The 17,100-nt window shown below is 40.4% G+C and overlaps 1 protein-coding gene across 1 annotated transcript; it reads right to left on the reverse strand.

The window, feature by feature from the left end:
- Positions 1–4,366: 4,366 nt before the first annotated feature.
- On the reverse strand, positions 4,367–16,355 carry LOC139718797 (dnaJ homolog subfamily C member 5B-like). Its single transcript, XM_071630261.1, has 6 exons — positions 16,259–16,355; positions 14,382–14,613; positions 11,436–11,517; positions 10,156–10,212; positions 9,085–9,237; positions 4,367–4,447 (listed from the first exon to the last, which is right to left on the reverse strand). The coding sequence occupies exons 2-6, from the start codon at positions 14,480–14,482 to the stop codon at positions 4,367–4,369; spliced, it is 474 nt and encodes a 157-aa protein (XP_071486362.1). The 5' UTR covers positions 14,483–14,613; positions 16,259–16,355.
- Between the last annotated feature and the right edge of the window lie 745 nt (positions 16,356–17,100).

The raw sequence follows: 17,100 nt of genomic DNA on the forward strand, positions 1-17,100 counted from the left end.
ATTTAATAACCAAAGCTGGTCTATCAAAAAAGAAGACAAAAATCGTCCTGGCTGTGAAAAGCTACGGAAGATAGCAGTGAATCACAGTCAAGTCACATACATGTACTCAAGTAGCAGGCAATGGACATCATACAGTGCGCCCCCTATCGAAGCATCGGAAGAGTCAGTTTGATAGGTGAATGTTAATGAGTGTCGCATTGTGCTTGCCATTCATCCAACACTATAAAAAGGCGATACATTGCATCCTCCCCGCTCCCCGCTTCCCCGCTCCCAAGTGAACACGGAAGGTTAAGGAGCGGGCATCGCGAACGCTTCGTTGTGAATACCGCTTTCCGAGCTGGGTTGGGTTGTCACGGTATCTCCATTCTTCTCTTCCGCCCTTTCCTTGTCCTCCTGCGAGAGGAAAAAGAAAACAAATAAACAATGGGCAAGCGCAGTTTAACACCTAGTCACAGTAACATGAGGGTGAGATAAGCCTCATGCGTTCACACAGAGCTAATGTCTGCGATAAACCATCAGAACGACATCCTGTCTATCCGCCGGTTTTGCTATCGATCTTTCTATAGCCTCGTTTATCACTTTCAACATTACATGACATTTACTGTGACTTTTCCTCGGCCTAGACTAGGCAGACGGTTTAACAGGGCCCACGTTTTACAAAAACAACAACAACAACAAACAAACAAACTAACAAACAAGCAAACATGTGCATAACGAGTTATGATGTGTATGACTCCATATATGCCCTCAAATATAGGGTGACTTTCAGCCATAACTCGAACAGCAAATAATTATGTCCTGCGAGTAGGTGTCCCTCCTCGTATAAATCCCTTATACATTTTTAATTTCGTAAGCACGAAAATAAATACATGAATAAACAAGCAAATAAGTCAACATATAAATAATGATAAATGGGATATCAACTTAGGTTGACGTGAGTAAAGAAAGAAACCGACTTCTCCATTTTTCCACGACAATCTGTGTTAGTGAATGGCTTGTATTATCACAATTTACGTGCGTATGCGTGTCTTCTTTCACGCATAGATGGGAAAAAGACAAGTCGAAGATACTTGTACGCTTTGAAAAAAAAATTTATATATATATAATATATATATATATATATATATATATATATATATATATATATATTTGTAGATACTTGTAGGGACTGTGAATAAAAAGAAAGAAAAATCTCTTGAGTATGGCAATTTTTATAGAAAGACTTGGAGAAAGAGAGAGAGATGAGTATATGGTACATACCGCCTCGCTGACGTCGGAGAAGTCTGCATCCTCGTCGTCATCGGGGGTCCGCCGGCATCGCGAGCACAGACCACAGCACCCAAAGCAGCAGAAGAGACAGCAGCAGCAGCAGCAGCATCCAGTACAGATTACACAGATGATTGACGTCACCTATCGGAAGCAAGAGAACAATACGGATCATGCAGGTTGCATACGATTTGACGGGAACACAATGATCATAGGCCAGATGCGATACTTCCATTTATTATTGCAGCAGATATGACTATGCATGCAACAACCCGGGGAAAATGTGACTTAAATTCAAGACTTCTGGCTGCTGCGGAAGCTGCAGTTCTCATCATGAATATAACGAGGTCGACGTCAGAATCTTCATCGTCCTTTATATCAATTTACTAATGAAAATTTACTAAAAATGCAGCCAACTGTGCGTCACTTTTTCATAAATATATCAAGCCAATGATTGCTCGTTGGATAAAACAATTTCATGTACATTAAACTGATGTAGATTATTATTCATCCCGTCGAAACGTAACCCCAAAATTCTTATAAACAAAAAAAAAATTGACTTCACTCAAAATAAACTATGTAAGGACCATTCTTCCACTGGACATGCTGGAAGGACGTCAGAAGAAGTTGATTGTTTATCGGCGAAACGTCGCACGACGTAAGTTTCCAATCCCGTTTTGTGATTTTTGATATCGAGTTCAATATACATTGTAACACAATGGCACCTAATAGTTTTTAAAGTTAATAACGCATAATAGTACACTCTTTTGTTGATGTCCAATCGTCGCTACTCGTTCGATCTATGTCTAACGGACGGTGGTTGAAGTAATCGTACAAATACATGAAAACTGTCAAACACATGCGATGATTAATTTGACGTTTTGAGTCAAGGTTTTCAGACATTTAAGCAGTACGAAAAAAAAAACGATTTATAAACAACATAACGCACAAGAAGTTAAAACATGTACTATTTTATTATCATAGAGAGCCTATGAAAAAGTGTGAAGACAAGCAACCAAGCTCGACAAGAATACTCATGATGTTTTCTTATTATCGTGTCAGTAGGCGTTTTGACATCAGCCCGATAAAAATCCAAGCTCGAGATATTTTCCTATTTCCCAAGTCAGAAAATAGCGCGCTATTTCGAAACATCGGGCTGATGTGAAAACGCGTATTATCAGCGTTTTCACATAAGCCCGATGTTTCGAAAAAGCGCGCTATTTTCTGAAAGGGGGAATTAAAAAATATCTCGAGCTTGGATTTTTATCGGGCTGATGTGAAAACGCCTATATAGCGCGCTACTATCCTGCTATTTCAGAAATTTCCCGAGTTGGACTCGAGAAATTTTCTCGATCAGAGCGATACAATTAGCGCGTTAATTTGTGTTCACATTATCAAATAGCGCGCTATTTCGAAACATCGGGCTGATGTGAAAACGCCTATTATCAGCGTTTTCACATAAGCCCGATGTTTCGAAAAAGCGCGCTATTTTCTGAAAGGGGGAATTAAAAAATATCTCGAGCTTGGATTTTTATCGGGCTGATGTGAAAACGCCTATATAGCGCGCTACTATCCTGCTATTTCAGAAATTTCCCGAGTTGGACTCGAGAAATTTTCTCGATCAGAGCGATACAATTAGCGCGTTAATTTGTGTTCACATTATCAAATAGCGCGCTATTTCGCTATCGGGAAAATTTCTCAAGTCAGAAAATAGCGCGCTATATCGAAACATCGGGCTGATGTGAAAACGCCTAGTGAGCCACCTGCAACAACTTCATGAATTCGAATAACATGAGATGCAAATAGTGGAACATTCCTGCATTGATTTGCATATTTCATTATCATTTTGCTCGCATTTCACACGTCACGTTATCACTTTGGTGCATTAATAGGCGTTTTCACATCAGCCCGACGTTTCGAAATAGCCCGCTATTTTCTGACTTGGGAAATTGGAAAAAATCTCGAGCTTGGATTTTTATCGGGCTGATGTGAAAACGCCTAATGTTGTCGCGTAATAACCAAGAAAGATATTGTCAAAGATCTCATTCCTGTACGGAGGCATTTGATTATTACGCCATTTTACCAGCTGAGTATTCTTCTACTCAATAGGCGTTTTCACATCAGCCCGATAAAAATCCAAGCTCGAGATATTTTTTAATGTCCCAAGTCAGAAAAATAGCGCGCTATTTCGAAACATCGGGCTGATGTGAAAACGCCTATTATGTCGTGTAGTAAATGTCGCAATTTCTTCCTTGAAGCAGAGCAGGTCTTTGAACTCCTGTTTCTTGCTTGAAGTTTACACCGTGATTCAATACATCAAACTGCCGATTGTTACTTTCCGATGCAGCCGGGGGATTCCTACCGGTTTCTACCGAGGTCGCCTGGTCAGCGTCCTGTCTAATGTCACTTTATAGAAAGGGACAATTATGAGGTGAAAGCTGGAGTGTCATCTCTTCGAGCAAGGCTCAGTCTTACTTATAAACACCATTACAAGATAACGCTTCTCCGACAAGGGAAAGACAGGTAAACGAGGACTGCTCTTGGCAGGCTTAATTCCACCGTCTGAAGAGTCGGTACATGCTTGATAGGAAGCCATCCCTTATAGGCTGATATCTGCAGCAAAGGTATTCCTGCTAATCAAGGACTAGTGAACAGCGATGGAATTGTGCGTTCCGGTGATATTGAAGTGCCTTCATTAACTATCAAAACCTGTATGAGCAATGAACCTGTTTTCAGTGATAGTATCGAATCACAGAATTTCAACCTTTCTTTGCTGCACGTAGCAGTCAGTCTACCTTACCAGGACTCTACCAGGACTGACAAGACACCACGCATCAAAAAAGGAGCCAGAACAGGAGCAAAATTTCACGATTTAACCTTCAAGATTCATCGGTAGTAACAGGACCCGCCCTGGGTGCGCTTTTCCGTTTTGCCCGAGGAACGGCGTTTTCTTCTACTAGTATATTACTCTTAAGAACGTGTCAGTCATGGAGATACATATATGTATGTATGCCTCTCACAGCTAATAGAACTCAAGGATGTCATATGCAGCAGCAGTGATGATCAAAAGCGATGGTCAAGAGGGGGTTAGCGGTGGCACCTAGCCGGCTTGCTTCTTCATCGAGCCCGGGGAGACAGATGGATGTGTTCCTGGCATCAGTTTGAAGAATTTGGCATGGCCCTGATTGGATACAGGTCAGTATCAATCCATGTAACTTTTATACGGGAGTACCCCGAGCCTATATACTGTATCATCATTAAGGTGTTCACTGTGCTTTTTTGTTTCATGGTGATACTCTCACTCATCACCATGCATCCTATCCAGAAATAAGACTTGATAAGAACTTTATGAAAGTCCGATGTAAGAAGTTTTGTGAGATGTTGTTGGTTCCGATTAAGAAAAAGTAAGAAAAAGAGACAGCACGTCATCCTTTCTCTTCCCATCTCGCTGTACTCCAGGAATTCAGGCTATGCACCGCCATTACGGAAAGCACCATTGTAGGACCCTGTCACAATTTCACTGAAATAGCTCGGTAGCATTGTCGTCCACATACGATGCAATGCAATAAAGCCAGCTCGTAATTAGCTCTTGGTATACATTGGTACAAATGGTCTTTCCTTCCTATTTTTTTCTCAGCTGGCTAGGCACTTCACTTGTCCTGAAAGCAGGATAATGCATGAGTTTGCAGGGACGTCACCAGCTTTTTTTCAAGGGGGGTGCGTTTTGACCCTAATGTAACGAGATTTTTTTGAGAGACATTTGGAATATAATCCCTGGACTTTTCATACTGTTTGTTTGTGTTTTGTTTTTGTTTTTGTTTTTTGGTTTTTTGTTTTTTTTTTAGGGAAACCAAGCGGAGAAAGGGCACCGGTGAAGCTAGGATTTCATCTTTTTTTTTTTCTTTTCTTTTTTTTTGGGGGGGGGGGGGAGGGGAGGGTTAGTTTTCAATGGAGCGAGCAGGGGGGGGGGGGGTGTGGAAGTGACTGTTGTCCACCCACCCCCCCCCCCCTCCTCCCACGGTGAGAACTTTTTGCATTTTGACAAGTTTGTCATGTTTGATGTTGTAAAGGGTGCAATTTGTTGCAGGCTTTTTGCGTGTTTTTATCGGCTTGAAACAGTCCCAGTTGTTGTAGGTAGCAGTACCAAGTTGATGGAAATTGATGTTGAAAAATGTGCCTATAAACTATCATTTCAATAAACTTCTTGTATTGATTTTACACTGATATGATGAACGCGACCGATCCCGAGCAAGCGGAGCGAGCGAGGGGGAGGGTGTGAAAGGGGGTTAACCCCCTCCAACGGTTAGAACTGAAAATGCATTTTGATGTTGTAAATGATGGTTTTTTGCGTGTTATACCGACTTGAAACAGTCCCACTTGTTTAAGGTATCGGTATATTTTGAAGTAAATTGTTATTGAATAATTTGCCTATCAATGGTATGATTTAAATAAACTTCTGGTAATAATTCTTACACAGATGTCATGAACGCAACCGAGCCCGAACAAGCGGAACGAGCAAAGGGGAGATTGTGGGAGGGGGTTGGATTATGGAATGACGGTATGACACGACAAATTACTGGCAGCAATATCGGGAGAATGCCATAACGATTACATGCGAGCGAGCGGAGCGAGCGAGCTTCAAAATTTTACATTTTACAGTCCAAAAACTGCCTTACTTAGCCATATTTTTTCGCTTTGTAAATTAAGGGGGGCGCACCGGGTGCAACTGCAGACAATCAATGGCAGTAACAACAGGAGAATTGCATAAAGATTCGGCGAGCGAGCTTGAAAATTTTACCGTCCGAAACTGCCGTTTGAAGCTATATCTTTTTTGCTTTCGAAATTAGGGGGGGGGGGGGGGGACGCACCGGGCGCATCTGCTGGCATTTACTGGCAGCAATATCAGGAGAATTTTAATGCGAGCGAGTTGAGCGAGCGAGCTTCAAAATTTTGACATTTTACAGTCCAAAAACTACCGTTTGTAGCTGTATTTTTTCGCTTTGGAAATTAAGGGGGGGCGCACCGGACGCAACTGCAGACAATATAACTGGCAGTAACATCAAGAGAATTGCATAAAGATTAAATGCGAGCGAGCTTGAAAATTTTGATATTTACAGTCCCAAACTGCCGTTTTAAGCTATATCTTTTTTGCTTTCGAAATTGGGGGGGGGGGGGGGGACGCACCGGGCGCATCTGCTGGCAAACTGGCAGCAATATCAGGAGGATTTTAATGCGAGCGAGTGGAGCGAGCGAGCTTCAAAATTTTGACATTTTACAGTCCAAAAACTACCGTTTATAGCTGTATTTTTCGCTTTGGAAATTAAGGGGGGGCGCAAAGGGCGCAACTGCAGACAATATTACGGGCAGTAACATCAAGAGAATTGCATAAAGATCAAATGCGAGCGAGCTTGAAAATTTTGATATTTTACAGTCCCAAACTGCCGTTTTAAGCTATATCTTTTTTGCTTTCGAAATTAAGGGGGGCGCACCGGGCGCGACTGCTGGCAATTACTGGCAGCAATATCAGGAATTGGATAAAGATTGAATGCGAGCGAGCTTCAAAATTTTGACATTTTACAGTCCAAAAACTACCGTTTGTAGCTGTATTTTTTCGCTTTGGAAATTAAGGGGGGCGCACCGGGCGCAACTGCAGACAATATAACTGGCAGTAACATCAAGAGAATTGCATAAAGATTAAATGCGAGCGAGCTTGAAAATTTTGACATTTTACAGTCCCAAACTGCCGTTTTAAGCTATATCTTTTTTGCTTTCGAAATTGGGGGGGGGGGGGGGGACGCACCGGGCGCATCTGCTGGCAATTACTGGCAGCAATATCAGGAGGATTTTAATGCGAGCGAGTGGAGCGAGCGAGCTTCAAAATTTTGACATTTTACAGTCCAAAAACTACCGTTTGTAGCTGTATTTTTTCGCTTTGGAAATTAAGGGGGGCGCAAAGGGCGCAACTGCAGACAATATTACTGGCAGTAACATCAAGAGAATTGCATAAAGATCAAATGCGAGCGAGCTTGAAAATTTTGATATTTTACAGTCCCAAACTGCCGTTTTAAGCTATATCTTTTTTTCCCACCGGGCGCGACTGCTGGCAATTACTGGCAGCAATATCAGGAATTGGATAAAGATTGAATGCGAGCGAGCTTGAAAAATTTCGTCATTTTACAGTCCAAAACTGCCGTTAGAAGCTATATCTTTTCTGCTTTCGAAATTACGAGGGGGGGGGGGGGCACACCAGACGTAACTGCTGGTAATTTAGGTACTGGCAGCAACATCAGGTAAATTGCATAACGATTCAATCCGAGCTAGCGAAGAGAGCGAGCTTGAAATTTTGACGTTTTACAGTTAAAAAACTGCCGTTTGTAGCTATTTTTTCGCTTTGGAAATTAAGGGGGGCGCACCGGACGCAACTGCAGGCAATTACTGGCAGTAACATCAGGAGAATTGCATAAAGATTAAATGCGAGCGAGCTTGAAAATTTTGACATTTTACAGTCCAAAACTGCCGTTACAAGCTATATCTTTTTTGCTTTCGAAATTAAGGGGGGCGCACCGGGCGCATTTGCTGGCAATTACTGGCAGCAATATCAGGAGAATTTTAATGCGAGCGAGCGGAGCGAGCAAGCTTGAAAATGTTGATATTAATACAGTCCAAAAACTACCGTTAGTAGCTGTATTTTTTTTTTCTTTTTGCATTAAGGGGGGGGGAGGGGCACCGGGCGAACTGCCGGCAATTACTGGCAGCAACATCAAAAGTGCATAACGATTCAATGTGAGCGAGCGAAGAGAGCGAGCTTGAAAATTTTGACATTAGTTTTTTACAGTCGAAAAACTGCCGTTTGTAGCTATACTTTTTCGCTTCGGAAATTTAAGGGGGGGGGGGGGTGGGGACGCCCGGCGCTCCCCTCCCCCCGGATCCGCCACTGGTAGTCAAGGGTGTCGGTTTATGTTCATGACTTGGGGAGGTATGACCAGCGAGGTGGCGTCGAAGAGACCAAGCCGGGGAAGGATGTCCAAAATCTATCTAAATAGTAAACACTGTAAAGAATACTATAGTAGATACGTATAAAAAAGTGCTGCCAGAACCAGGGGTGCGAATTGTTTTTGCCCACGATTTTTTTATTTTTTTTTATTTATTTATTTATTTATTTTTTTTTTTTTTGGGGGGGGGTCTCTGGTGCAAAGTTGACAAAAAATAAATCAAAAAGAATAATTATTTAGCGCCCGGCGTTGAGGTCGCTCGAAGCCTGAAGGTTTTTTTTTTTTTTTTTTTTTTTTTTTTTTTTTTTGTCTGAAGGGGGGTGCGTTCGCACCCAACGCACCCCCCCCTGGTGACGCCCATGGTTTGTCCGATGTAACAATTTTTATGGAATTCATATTCAAACAAAGAAGAAACTTGCGCAGAGCTGGTGACCGCTGGGATAACTAGTGCATGCCGTTCATTGTTACTCTTCCTCGGCTTTAATTTGGTATAAAGACTGAACATGTTTTCAATTTCGCTGCAAGGTGCTGGTCATATGATAAGCAAAGAAATCTTCAAAAATTTCCCTGGATAGAAAAGACGGTGACCGGCAACTGACTGAGTTGGTCTGTTGACAAGCTGCACTGCGCTCTGTTCTTCTTCCCCCGGTCACCATGTCACATGACATGATTGTGTGAATGCTGTTCGCGCGCTGCGTAAATTAAAGTCACTCATCTATTCTGTGCCTACCCCCATTTTACTGTTTTCTGAGAAAGCATCTAAATGATGTGAATGACTGTAAATGACGTAAAGAGAGAAAAAAAACAAGATTAAACGCAGACTTACCTTGAAGCATCGACTGTTCATCATGAAGTACCACTTTACGTAGTCATCGCCCACCTGGTCTGCAATGTACAGACCCAGCGACCCGTACTCGTCATAAATCTGCTTCTTCTTCTCGTCTGTTAATACCTTGTGTGCCCGATTGATTTCTTTAAACTGTTCGGTGTCATGATAATGATCAAAAGTATACATTACAAACATCATCGGTATTTTTGATTCATAATTCGTTAGAATCAAAAAACAATATCACGATCAATGTCCTTAAATGGCGCGGAGTAAATTTCTGCATGTATTTCTTCCACTCTACGAGCATATATTTTCGAACGAAATCGTCTCATGTAAGATTTTTATTGTGTATTGTTTTCCTTAAAGTCATAGGTCAAAAGTAATCGTTCCTCTACGGATAAAAGCAAATAAAATAATACACGTATCGAAATTAGAACTTGAAAACTCACCACTTGACTTTTGTTAATTGATTTCGTAGAAGACAGAGCTTTCCGATAAATATGATAATGATCAAAAGTATACATTACAAACATTAACGGTATTTTTATTCATAATTCATTAGAATCAAAAAACAATATCATGATCAATGTCCTTAAATGGCGCGGAGTAAATTTCGACATGTATTTCTTCCACTCTACGAGCATATATTTTCGAACGAAATCGTCTCATGTAAGATTTTTATTGTGTATTGTTTTCCTTAAAGTCATAGGTCAAAAGTAATCGTTCCTCTACGGATAAAAGCAAATAAAATAATACACGTATCGAAATTAGAACTTGAAAACTCACCACTTGACTTTTGTTAATTGATTTCGTAGAAGACAGAGCTTTCCGATAAATATGAGATTTTTTGATAAACGGTATGTATGCAAAACAAGAAACACGGGGGAAAAAGAACTTTGGCCTTTTTTGACATCTTCTGACATGCACACCGCGTACCCCTGATATAGAATATTACATCATTTGAGTAGGCCCTATAGCAATGCATGGAAATAGAATTAAAAAAAAAACCCTCCACTGGCATTACTGGAAAATAAAAACAAGAAGTCACTACTGATTGGTCAAACTTACCTTGTCCTCTGCAGTAGGGTCATCTCTGTTTTTGTCAGGGTGATACCTCAGTGCTAACTGAAAAAAAAAAGAACCGTAAAGGAGAATTAGGACCATGCTTGTTATATTATCAATCAACAACACATATTCACAGCCACACAAACGTACATAATTATTAGATACAATTTTCTGGTGTAACATACCAGCCGATTTGAGTATATATCGGCGATGGAGGCTAGTAATGTTTACACGCGCCTGCAAACACACCGCTATTACCTTCGTTTTGTGGAGTTAACCGACCCAGGAAATCACCGTGCCACGGGTGTATTTCTGAGATTTACCGGGAATATCATGAAACAAAGAAATGGAAATGAAATAAGAATGTTTCATCCTATGATTCATCTAGGCCCAAGGTTCTTAGAGTTAGTTACGTAACCTTTGTCCCACCCCTGCAAGTCGGTTACCTCCTACTCCGTCCGTGATAATAGACCATTAATGAAAGATTGAGTGAGCATGAGACCTTCAAAGATTCTAGAATGAGTTTGATGCTTTGAGACAGTTTAGCATCGAATGCTCGCCGAACAATCTCTGACTGCGTTTTCCTTCTTAAAGTACTGTAAGAAATTGTGCAAAACAAAATATCACTTAACTAATGAATAGAGCTTTAGTCTGATTTCGATCACAGATCCATATCGAATCAGCAAAAATAAATCATATATCAACAGCATGAATTACAATTGTCATGATAACAGGGTGTTTATTAGTATAACTGGTATGATTATTACAAATGAATGCTTTAGTTTCAGCCGTACACTATGACTGTGACACTTATTCATAGCGCAACGTTGAGGTATTTTGTAGTGACACTGGTTCTGCTACCATCAAAATCGCAAATGCACATGGCTCACTAGTCACAAAATAAGGAAACAAACAACAGAAAACCTACAGGTTTAGAGATATCAAGAACACACTTTAGTTGCAAATCTTATCAGATATATTTTGGAGTCATCTTGTCCTAGACTACTGGTTTAATACTTTAGAGATGTTGTTTTAAAGCGCCTTTGCCAGCATTACGAATTGCTTTATACAAAATGACGTGCGCACCTAACTTGCGTCCTGTATTCACACTGTGGACGAAAGAATATTATACGTGATTTGCCTACAACGCTGGAATATCATTGAAATCGACGACGAACTACCAGTATGCGCACTTAGTGACACTTGTATGGGCCACTTTGTGCAGAAAATTTTGTGTCAACAGGCACAAATTTCTTCTGAGAAATCATGAGAAAGAAACTTACTCTTCTGTACGACTTTTTGATCTGTTCATCAGTGGCATTCTTTGTGAGTTCAAGTAATGCGTAGAGTGACTCCCCTGACACGCTAAGAAAGAAAATAAGATTAAAGAATACAAAAATCAGACATGAAGAGGGAGGGAATAGGAGTGAATATATTACATAGTGAGCAAATACGTGACTATATGAAAGACACGCGGGAACAATATGAATCAGATGCGTGTGTAAGCTGAAATATGTTGTGTTTGACGGTTTAACTGGGGAAAACTGACATAGGAGGAGAAAATCCAATGTAAACTTCACTTGAAGAGAGATTATATTCAAGAAAGAATTTGAGAATGATGGTGGGGCATATTTCATTGAATTACTCATTTTGTCAATATTGACCGGTCGCTGTTAAGCTACTAAAATATATAAATATACACGTCTTTCATGTCCCATCTTGTCTCATTTTGTGCCTCCCTCCGCCGCTGTTCGTTGTCTCCCCCTCTCCTACCCCCCCCCTCTCTCTCTCTCTCTCCCTCCCTCTTTGTTACCCCCCCCCCCCCTCCCACCGATTTCCATCATACCAAGGAGCTTTGAAGCTCCTTGATCATGCTTGCACCCAAGTCTCTATCTCAAATCGAAGTATGTGCAAACAGCATTATCTCTCTCGAGCATGTCGAGTACAAAGTATAACGGTCATTACTTGGTATATGCATGCACTGCTTGCCAATATGCGGTGTAGGTATGTTCATACGTAGTTTCAAGTTTATGAATGGACCTTTGATATTCATCTTAAAGGACAGGTCCACCTTCATATACATAAGGATTGAGAGAATGCAGCAATATTATTAGAACATATCAATGAAAGTTTGAGGAAAATTGGACAATCCGTTCAAAAGTTACGAATATTTTAAGTATCTGCGCAGTCACTGCTGGAAGAGGAGACTACTATAGTGTATGATGTCACATGCGTACAACTATATAAGGAAAATAAAAAGAGAATTTCATAAAACTTTACTTTTTGAATAAAGTGCACATTTCTTCGACTTGCTACTGACGTATGTTAAGGGTAATATTATTCCCCCTGCCTTCTGAACGAGAGAAGTCGAGTGTTCTTTTGTTATGCGAGAAAAATGGAAATAAATATGTTAAATTTTCTTTATTCTTTCCTTATAATATCGTCTGTTGAGAATGAGAAGGGCGTTAAGTTGTCTCGAACACTATGGGTTTTGTGACAACTTAACGCCCTTATCATTCTCAACCGACGATATTATAGTTGTACACATATGACATCACGAGCTATAGTAGTCTTCTCATCCAGCCGTGACTGAGCAGAAACTTCAAAAATTCATAACTTTTGAACGGATTGTCTGATTTTCCTCAAACTCTCACTGATGTGTTCTACTAATATTGCTGCATTCACTCAACCCACATGTCTATGATGGTGAACTTGTCCTTTAATGTGTAATATCTGATTTCTCAATCTCGTCCATCATAATACATGTATTCAGAATGTTTTCACGAGTGTAAATATTCAGAATGTTTTCACAAGTGCAAATATTCCGTATATGGAGTGATATACGAGGAACACCTGGCGGAAAATAGACTTATATAGACCTTAAACCATAACTGTCGAGTAGATAACTGCTGTATTCATTGAACATATCGAAGACTTCCTTAACTGTCGTCAAAGACATGCCAAACACAAGAACGACATAATGAACAATTACACAATAGGTCTGCTACAGTTGGTCGGAATGTAGGCCTTGTATATAGTGCTCGGTCTTCTTTTTCACATCTTATGACTCTCTTTCGCTTTCTCTTCCTCAGCTTCCATCTCTCGCTCGTGTGTTTTTTATTGTTGTTTTTTGTATGTGCTTGACTTTCTCCACAGCAGCCATTGTAACCTTCGTTCATTCTGTGTCTTCTCTCTCTCTCTCTCCTCTTCCTCCTCCTTCTTTTCCTGTTCTTATTTTTTAATCCATCATTTCTCTTCTTTTCCTTGATTGCAGTTAAACCAGCGCAATAACAGCAAATGGTGTCTACTTTGTCTTCTTGCCAATTTTTACTTTCTTGTGTCACTTACATATAAGATTTTAATGTATATACACGGACTAATGAATTACTAATTGATCATACAATCTTAATCTAAACCCGGCTCCTTTCATCTAATTTACTCACAATCTTCCTCATTCGATGATTTCGCATTGACAGATATCTCATCTTGTGTGGACGCTGACTATATAGGGAAGTAATTGGGAAGAAATTGCGGTTTGACCCCCCCCCCCCCCAAAAAAAAAAAAAAAAAAAAATCTTGTGATGGGACAGTCGCCTTTCTGGACCCTTTATACGAGAAGTAAAAGTTGTTCTTGAACGACGAATCTTACAATCAATGTCTGTTCTCTATCATACTGGTCAGGACATTGCAAATATGATTATTTTTTCCTATTTGCCTGAATAGGCATTTCGGGCAATAAGGGAATAGACCTCTTTAAGCGGGCAAGTAGGTGTTCAAATATTTCCCTTGCCCATAACGCCGAGATTTAGTTGTCCACAGCGAGTGGGCATATAGGTTTGTCACGCCCGGTGATGGGATAACATTCCGCATTATACGCAATACATTATTGACATTAGGAGTGCACAATGGTAGTTTAAACCTACCATCGATTATGCAAATTACGATTGTGTATACAACAAATTTGATAAGAAAGACATGTTGACATGCGCATGTAACAACGTAGATGCACCTATTTACTATAGTCCGTGGACTAAATTTCAAATTACGACTTTGATTTTAATCATTTTGTGATTTCTGGTCATTATGTCTTGTATTGCCTGTGTGGTTCTATGCGGTTATATACGCAGTCAAACCTGCCTTAGTGACCACCTGTCTTTAACGGCCACTGTTTTCTACTCCCTTAGATAGCCGCTCTAGACAGGTTTGACTGTATCTCCACATCTCCTCACCTCATCGATCGGGCATCAGACTGTGCTTTGCTGGTGTTTTCTTGCCCGGACTGCTCGGCTTCCGCCTCCTTCTCCGATGGAATCTTCTTCTCTTCATCCATTATTCACTCCTTGATAGGCCAGTCTTGAATGAAGACTATCCTCCCTTTTACTTGCTCCTGAAGAATAAGATTGATCTTGGCTCTGTCTTCTCATAAATGTGATGTCGTGCTGCACATGAAGTCCTAAACATCTGACGAAATCATGATACAAACACGGAAGTCTTATGACCAACTAGTTAGACATTATCAGAATATCTAATCACAAAATAAATATGCAGAGGCTGCAGAACTGGCGGAACACTAAAATTAACCCTTACATGCGGGAAAAACGAAACAGTAGTATTTTATACGGTATTCATCGAATTACAAGTTATGTACACCAACAGAAGTGGTTGAACAAGAAGTACTAGTACTACTACTAGTATTAATAATAGGAGTAGCAGGTGTAGTAGTAGTAGTAGTAGTAGTAGTAGTAGTAGTAATCATAATATTAATACAAGTTGAAATGGTTAGGTAAATCATTTTGATAGTGATATATTTTTCATCAAACAGTATATCAAATCGTAGATCTAATTGGCATCAAATGCTATGGGGAAACAGTCCCGCTGAACATCTAATGATCGAGAATTAATTCTTTTTTTTTTTGGAAATACGTCGAGAACTCAATTCCTGCTTTGTTTCGAAGTTATTGTCAAAGCAGTGTCAGAGGAGGCAAAATTCCCCTGACACTAAACCTATGCCGTTGTGGTTCAAGACTATACTGTAGTATACTCTCCAAAAAAAAATAAGCTTATTGCTTGATATCATAGAGAAAAAAATATATAATGTGCACGATCACTTTAACAGCAATTACCTTGAAAAAGCCTTCATGCAAGTTTCAAAATGTACTGAGAAACCGGCTTCTCAATATTGGATAGACAACACGTATATCTTATCATACATTCTGATATGATTATTACAAAGATGATTGACGGGATTCGCGTCGACATTTTGAGCGCACTGTATAGATGGTTGTGGTTAGAAATAAACACTTTGACAAAGTATGGTTGCGCTAGTACGATTGTAAAGATCAGTAGTATGCATCTATATGTTATTATAGCTAGAACAGATAAATACTCTGAATGTTATTTATACTAATCAACGTTGGCTACTACTGCGCTATAATTTGAATTTTTAACAAGTGACATCAGAGACTATTGACCGAATATCCTTAATTTCTCTGTTTTCAGCACGCGTGAGGAAAGACAAGTATAGAACCTTACATTGATGACGGTCTCAAATTTGCTGGGCAACGTCAACCCCGCGAGTGACGTATCCATGGTAACGCAAAGCTACGGGATAATTTTAGTGAAGATGAACGACTGATCACATCACACCGCACCGAAGAGTATTTTGAGAAGCTGTTTCACTCGATTGCAGAGCTACCAGCTACTCATACGGTTTCAATTAGCGTTTTTTAATCTGCCTTGAAATGATTATTGCGGAGTCATTCTAAATAATTAGGCCTATATTCCCGTTGACAATGAATCAAACAACAGTAACTGATGCACTGTCATTTCTAAGTCTGCATCAGAGACACGCACGTGAAGCAGCTGTTAAAATTGTTTCTTTACCGTACCTCACTCTGTTGGTGAACTTTCTAGAAAAAGACCAACATTGTGTTCCAAGCCCGTTAACTGAACACCACAAAGATATAGTATTTAGACATTGAATAAAGCGCAATGAGGCCGCGAACGGGGCGGAATGAACGGTCAGCTGTCGCGAGTAATTAGCGAATATCAGCAATGCCGCCTCGATGGACGTACCCCACAAACTATAATAGTGACGAGACATTACCCCTGCAGCCCTGGCCGGCTCAATTCGATGCGGCCTCGTTGAACTACGCGGATGTTAAAAGCACGTTGCATCACATAATTGCCTTATCAACATTCAGTGATCAACATTGAAGCGATCACGAAATATCACATTACAAGCAGCACATATTTATATTATAACTCACCTTTCCGCCACCTGTGTGTAGGTAGGTATTCATGTCATGTTCGTGCTTCCTTGTCGACCAAACTGAGCGCGAAAAGGCCGCACACACTTGGCACACAAGGCGGTTCTTAAACCCGCACGCATCGGCATTGTAAAGGAGGGAGATTCCGTTCAAAGTTCACGCCAAAGGAGCTGCGACAATGCAGCACAGACGGAGCCCTCAAAGAACATGAGGGTAGGCAAAGGGGCGGTTTTCATCGATTTACCCATCATCGTTTATCAGTCTCACGAAACTAACCCACTTATGAGATCAGCGCAAATTACGTAACCACATCGTCAAATAGGGCGGAATGTATGTAACGACACCAGTTCGCACGTTTGGAGAATGCTGTAGCTGTACTTGTTGTAATGCCATGTAACAATGACAATTTCTCTTAATATAAGGTCTTTAAGGTCTTTAAGGTCTCGGTATCGATGTAAAGACCGTTAGCGATTGAATGCAGTAGTTAATCACTTCTCAACGTGACATCAATTGCATGAGCTCCCTTTCTATTCATTGCCAATGAATCACAGTCTATACGTCTCTTTCTACCTTCCTGTCTCTTCACTAAATACGTTGCTAACTTCATTGCTCTTTCTCATGTTATTAACCGATATTAGTGGGGTGGCTTAGTGACAAATATACTGATAATCGTGACACG

This window comes from Diadema antillarum, unplaced genomic scaffold, assembly GCF_040938485.1.
Source record: "Diadema antillarum isolate AM-2024a unplaced genomic scaffold, OU_Dant_1.0 scf00000099, whole genome shotgun sequence".
In the NCBI taxonomy this organism is placed as follows: Eukaryota; Metazoa; Echinodermata; class Echinoidea; order Diadematoida; family Diadematidae; genus Diadema; species Diadema antillarum.

Excerpts from the sequence above, each read along its gene's own strand:
- LOC139718797 (XM_071630261.1), bottom strand. The coding sequence starts at position 14,482 with ATGGATGAAGAGAAGAAGATTCCATCGGAGAAGGAGGCGGAAGCCGAG. Across the intron at positions 11,518-14,381 it reads TCTGATGCCCGATCGATGAG|CGTGTCAGGGGAGTCACTCT; the intron begins GTGAGGAGATGT and ends TTTCTTTCTTAG. Across the intron at positions 10,213-11,435 it reads TCAAAAAGTCGTACAGAAGA|TTAGCACTGAGGTATCACCC; the intron begins GTAAGTTTCTTT and ends TTTTTTTTTCAG.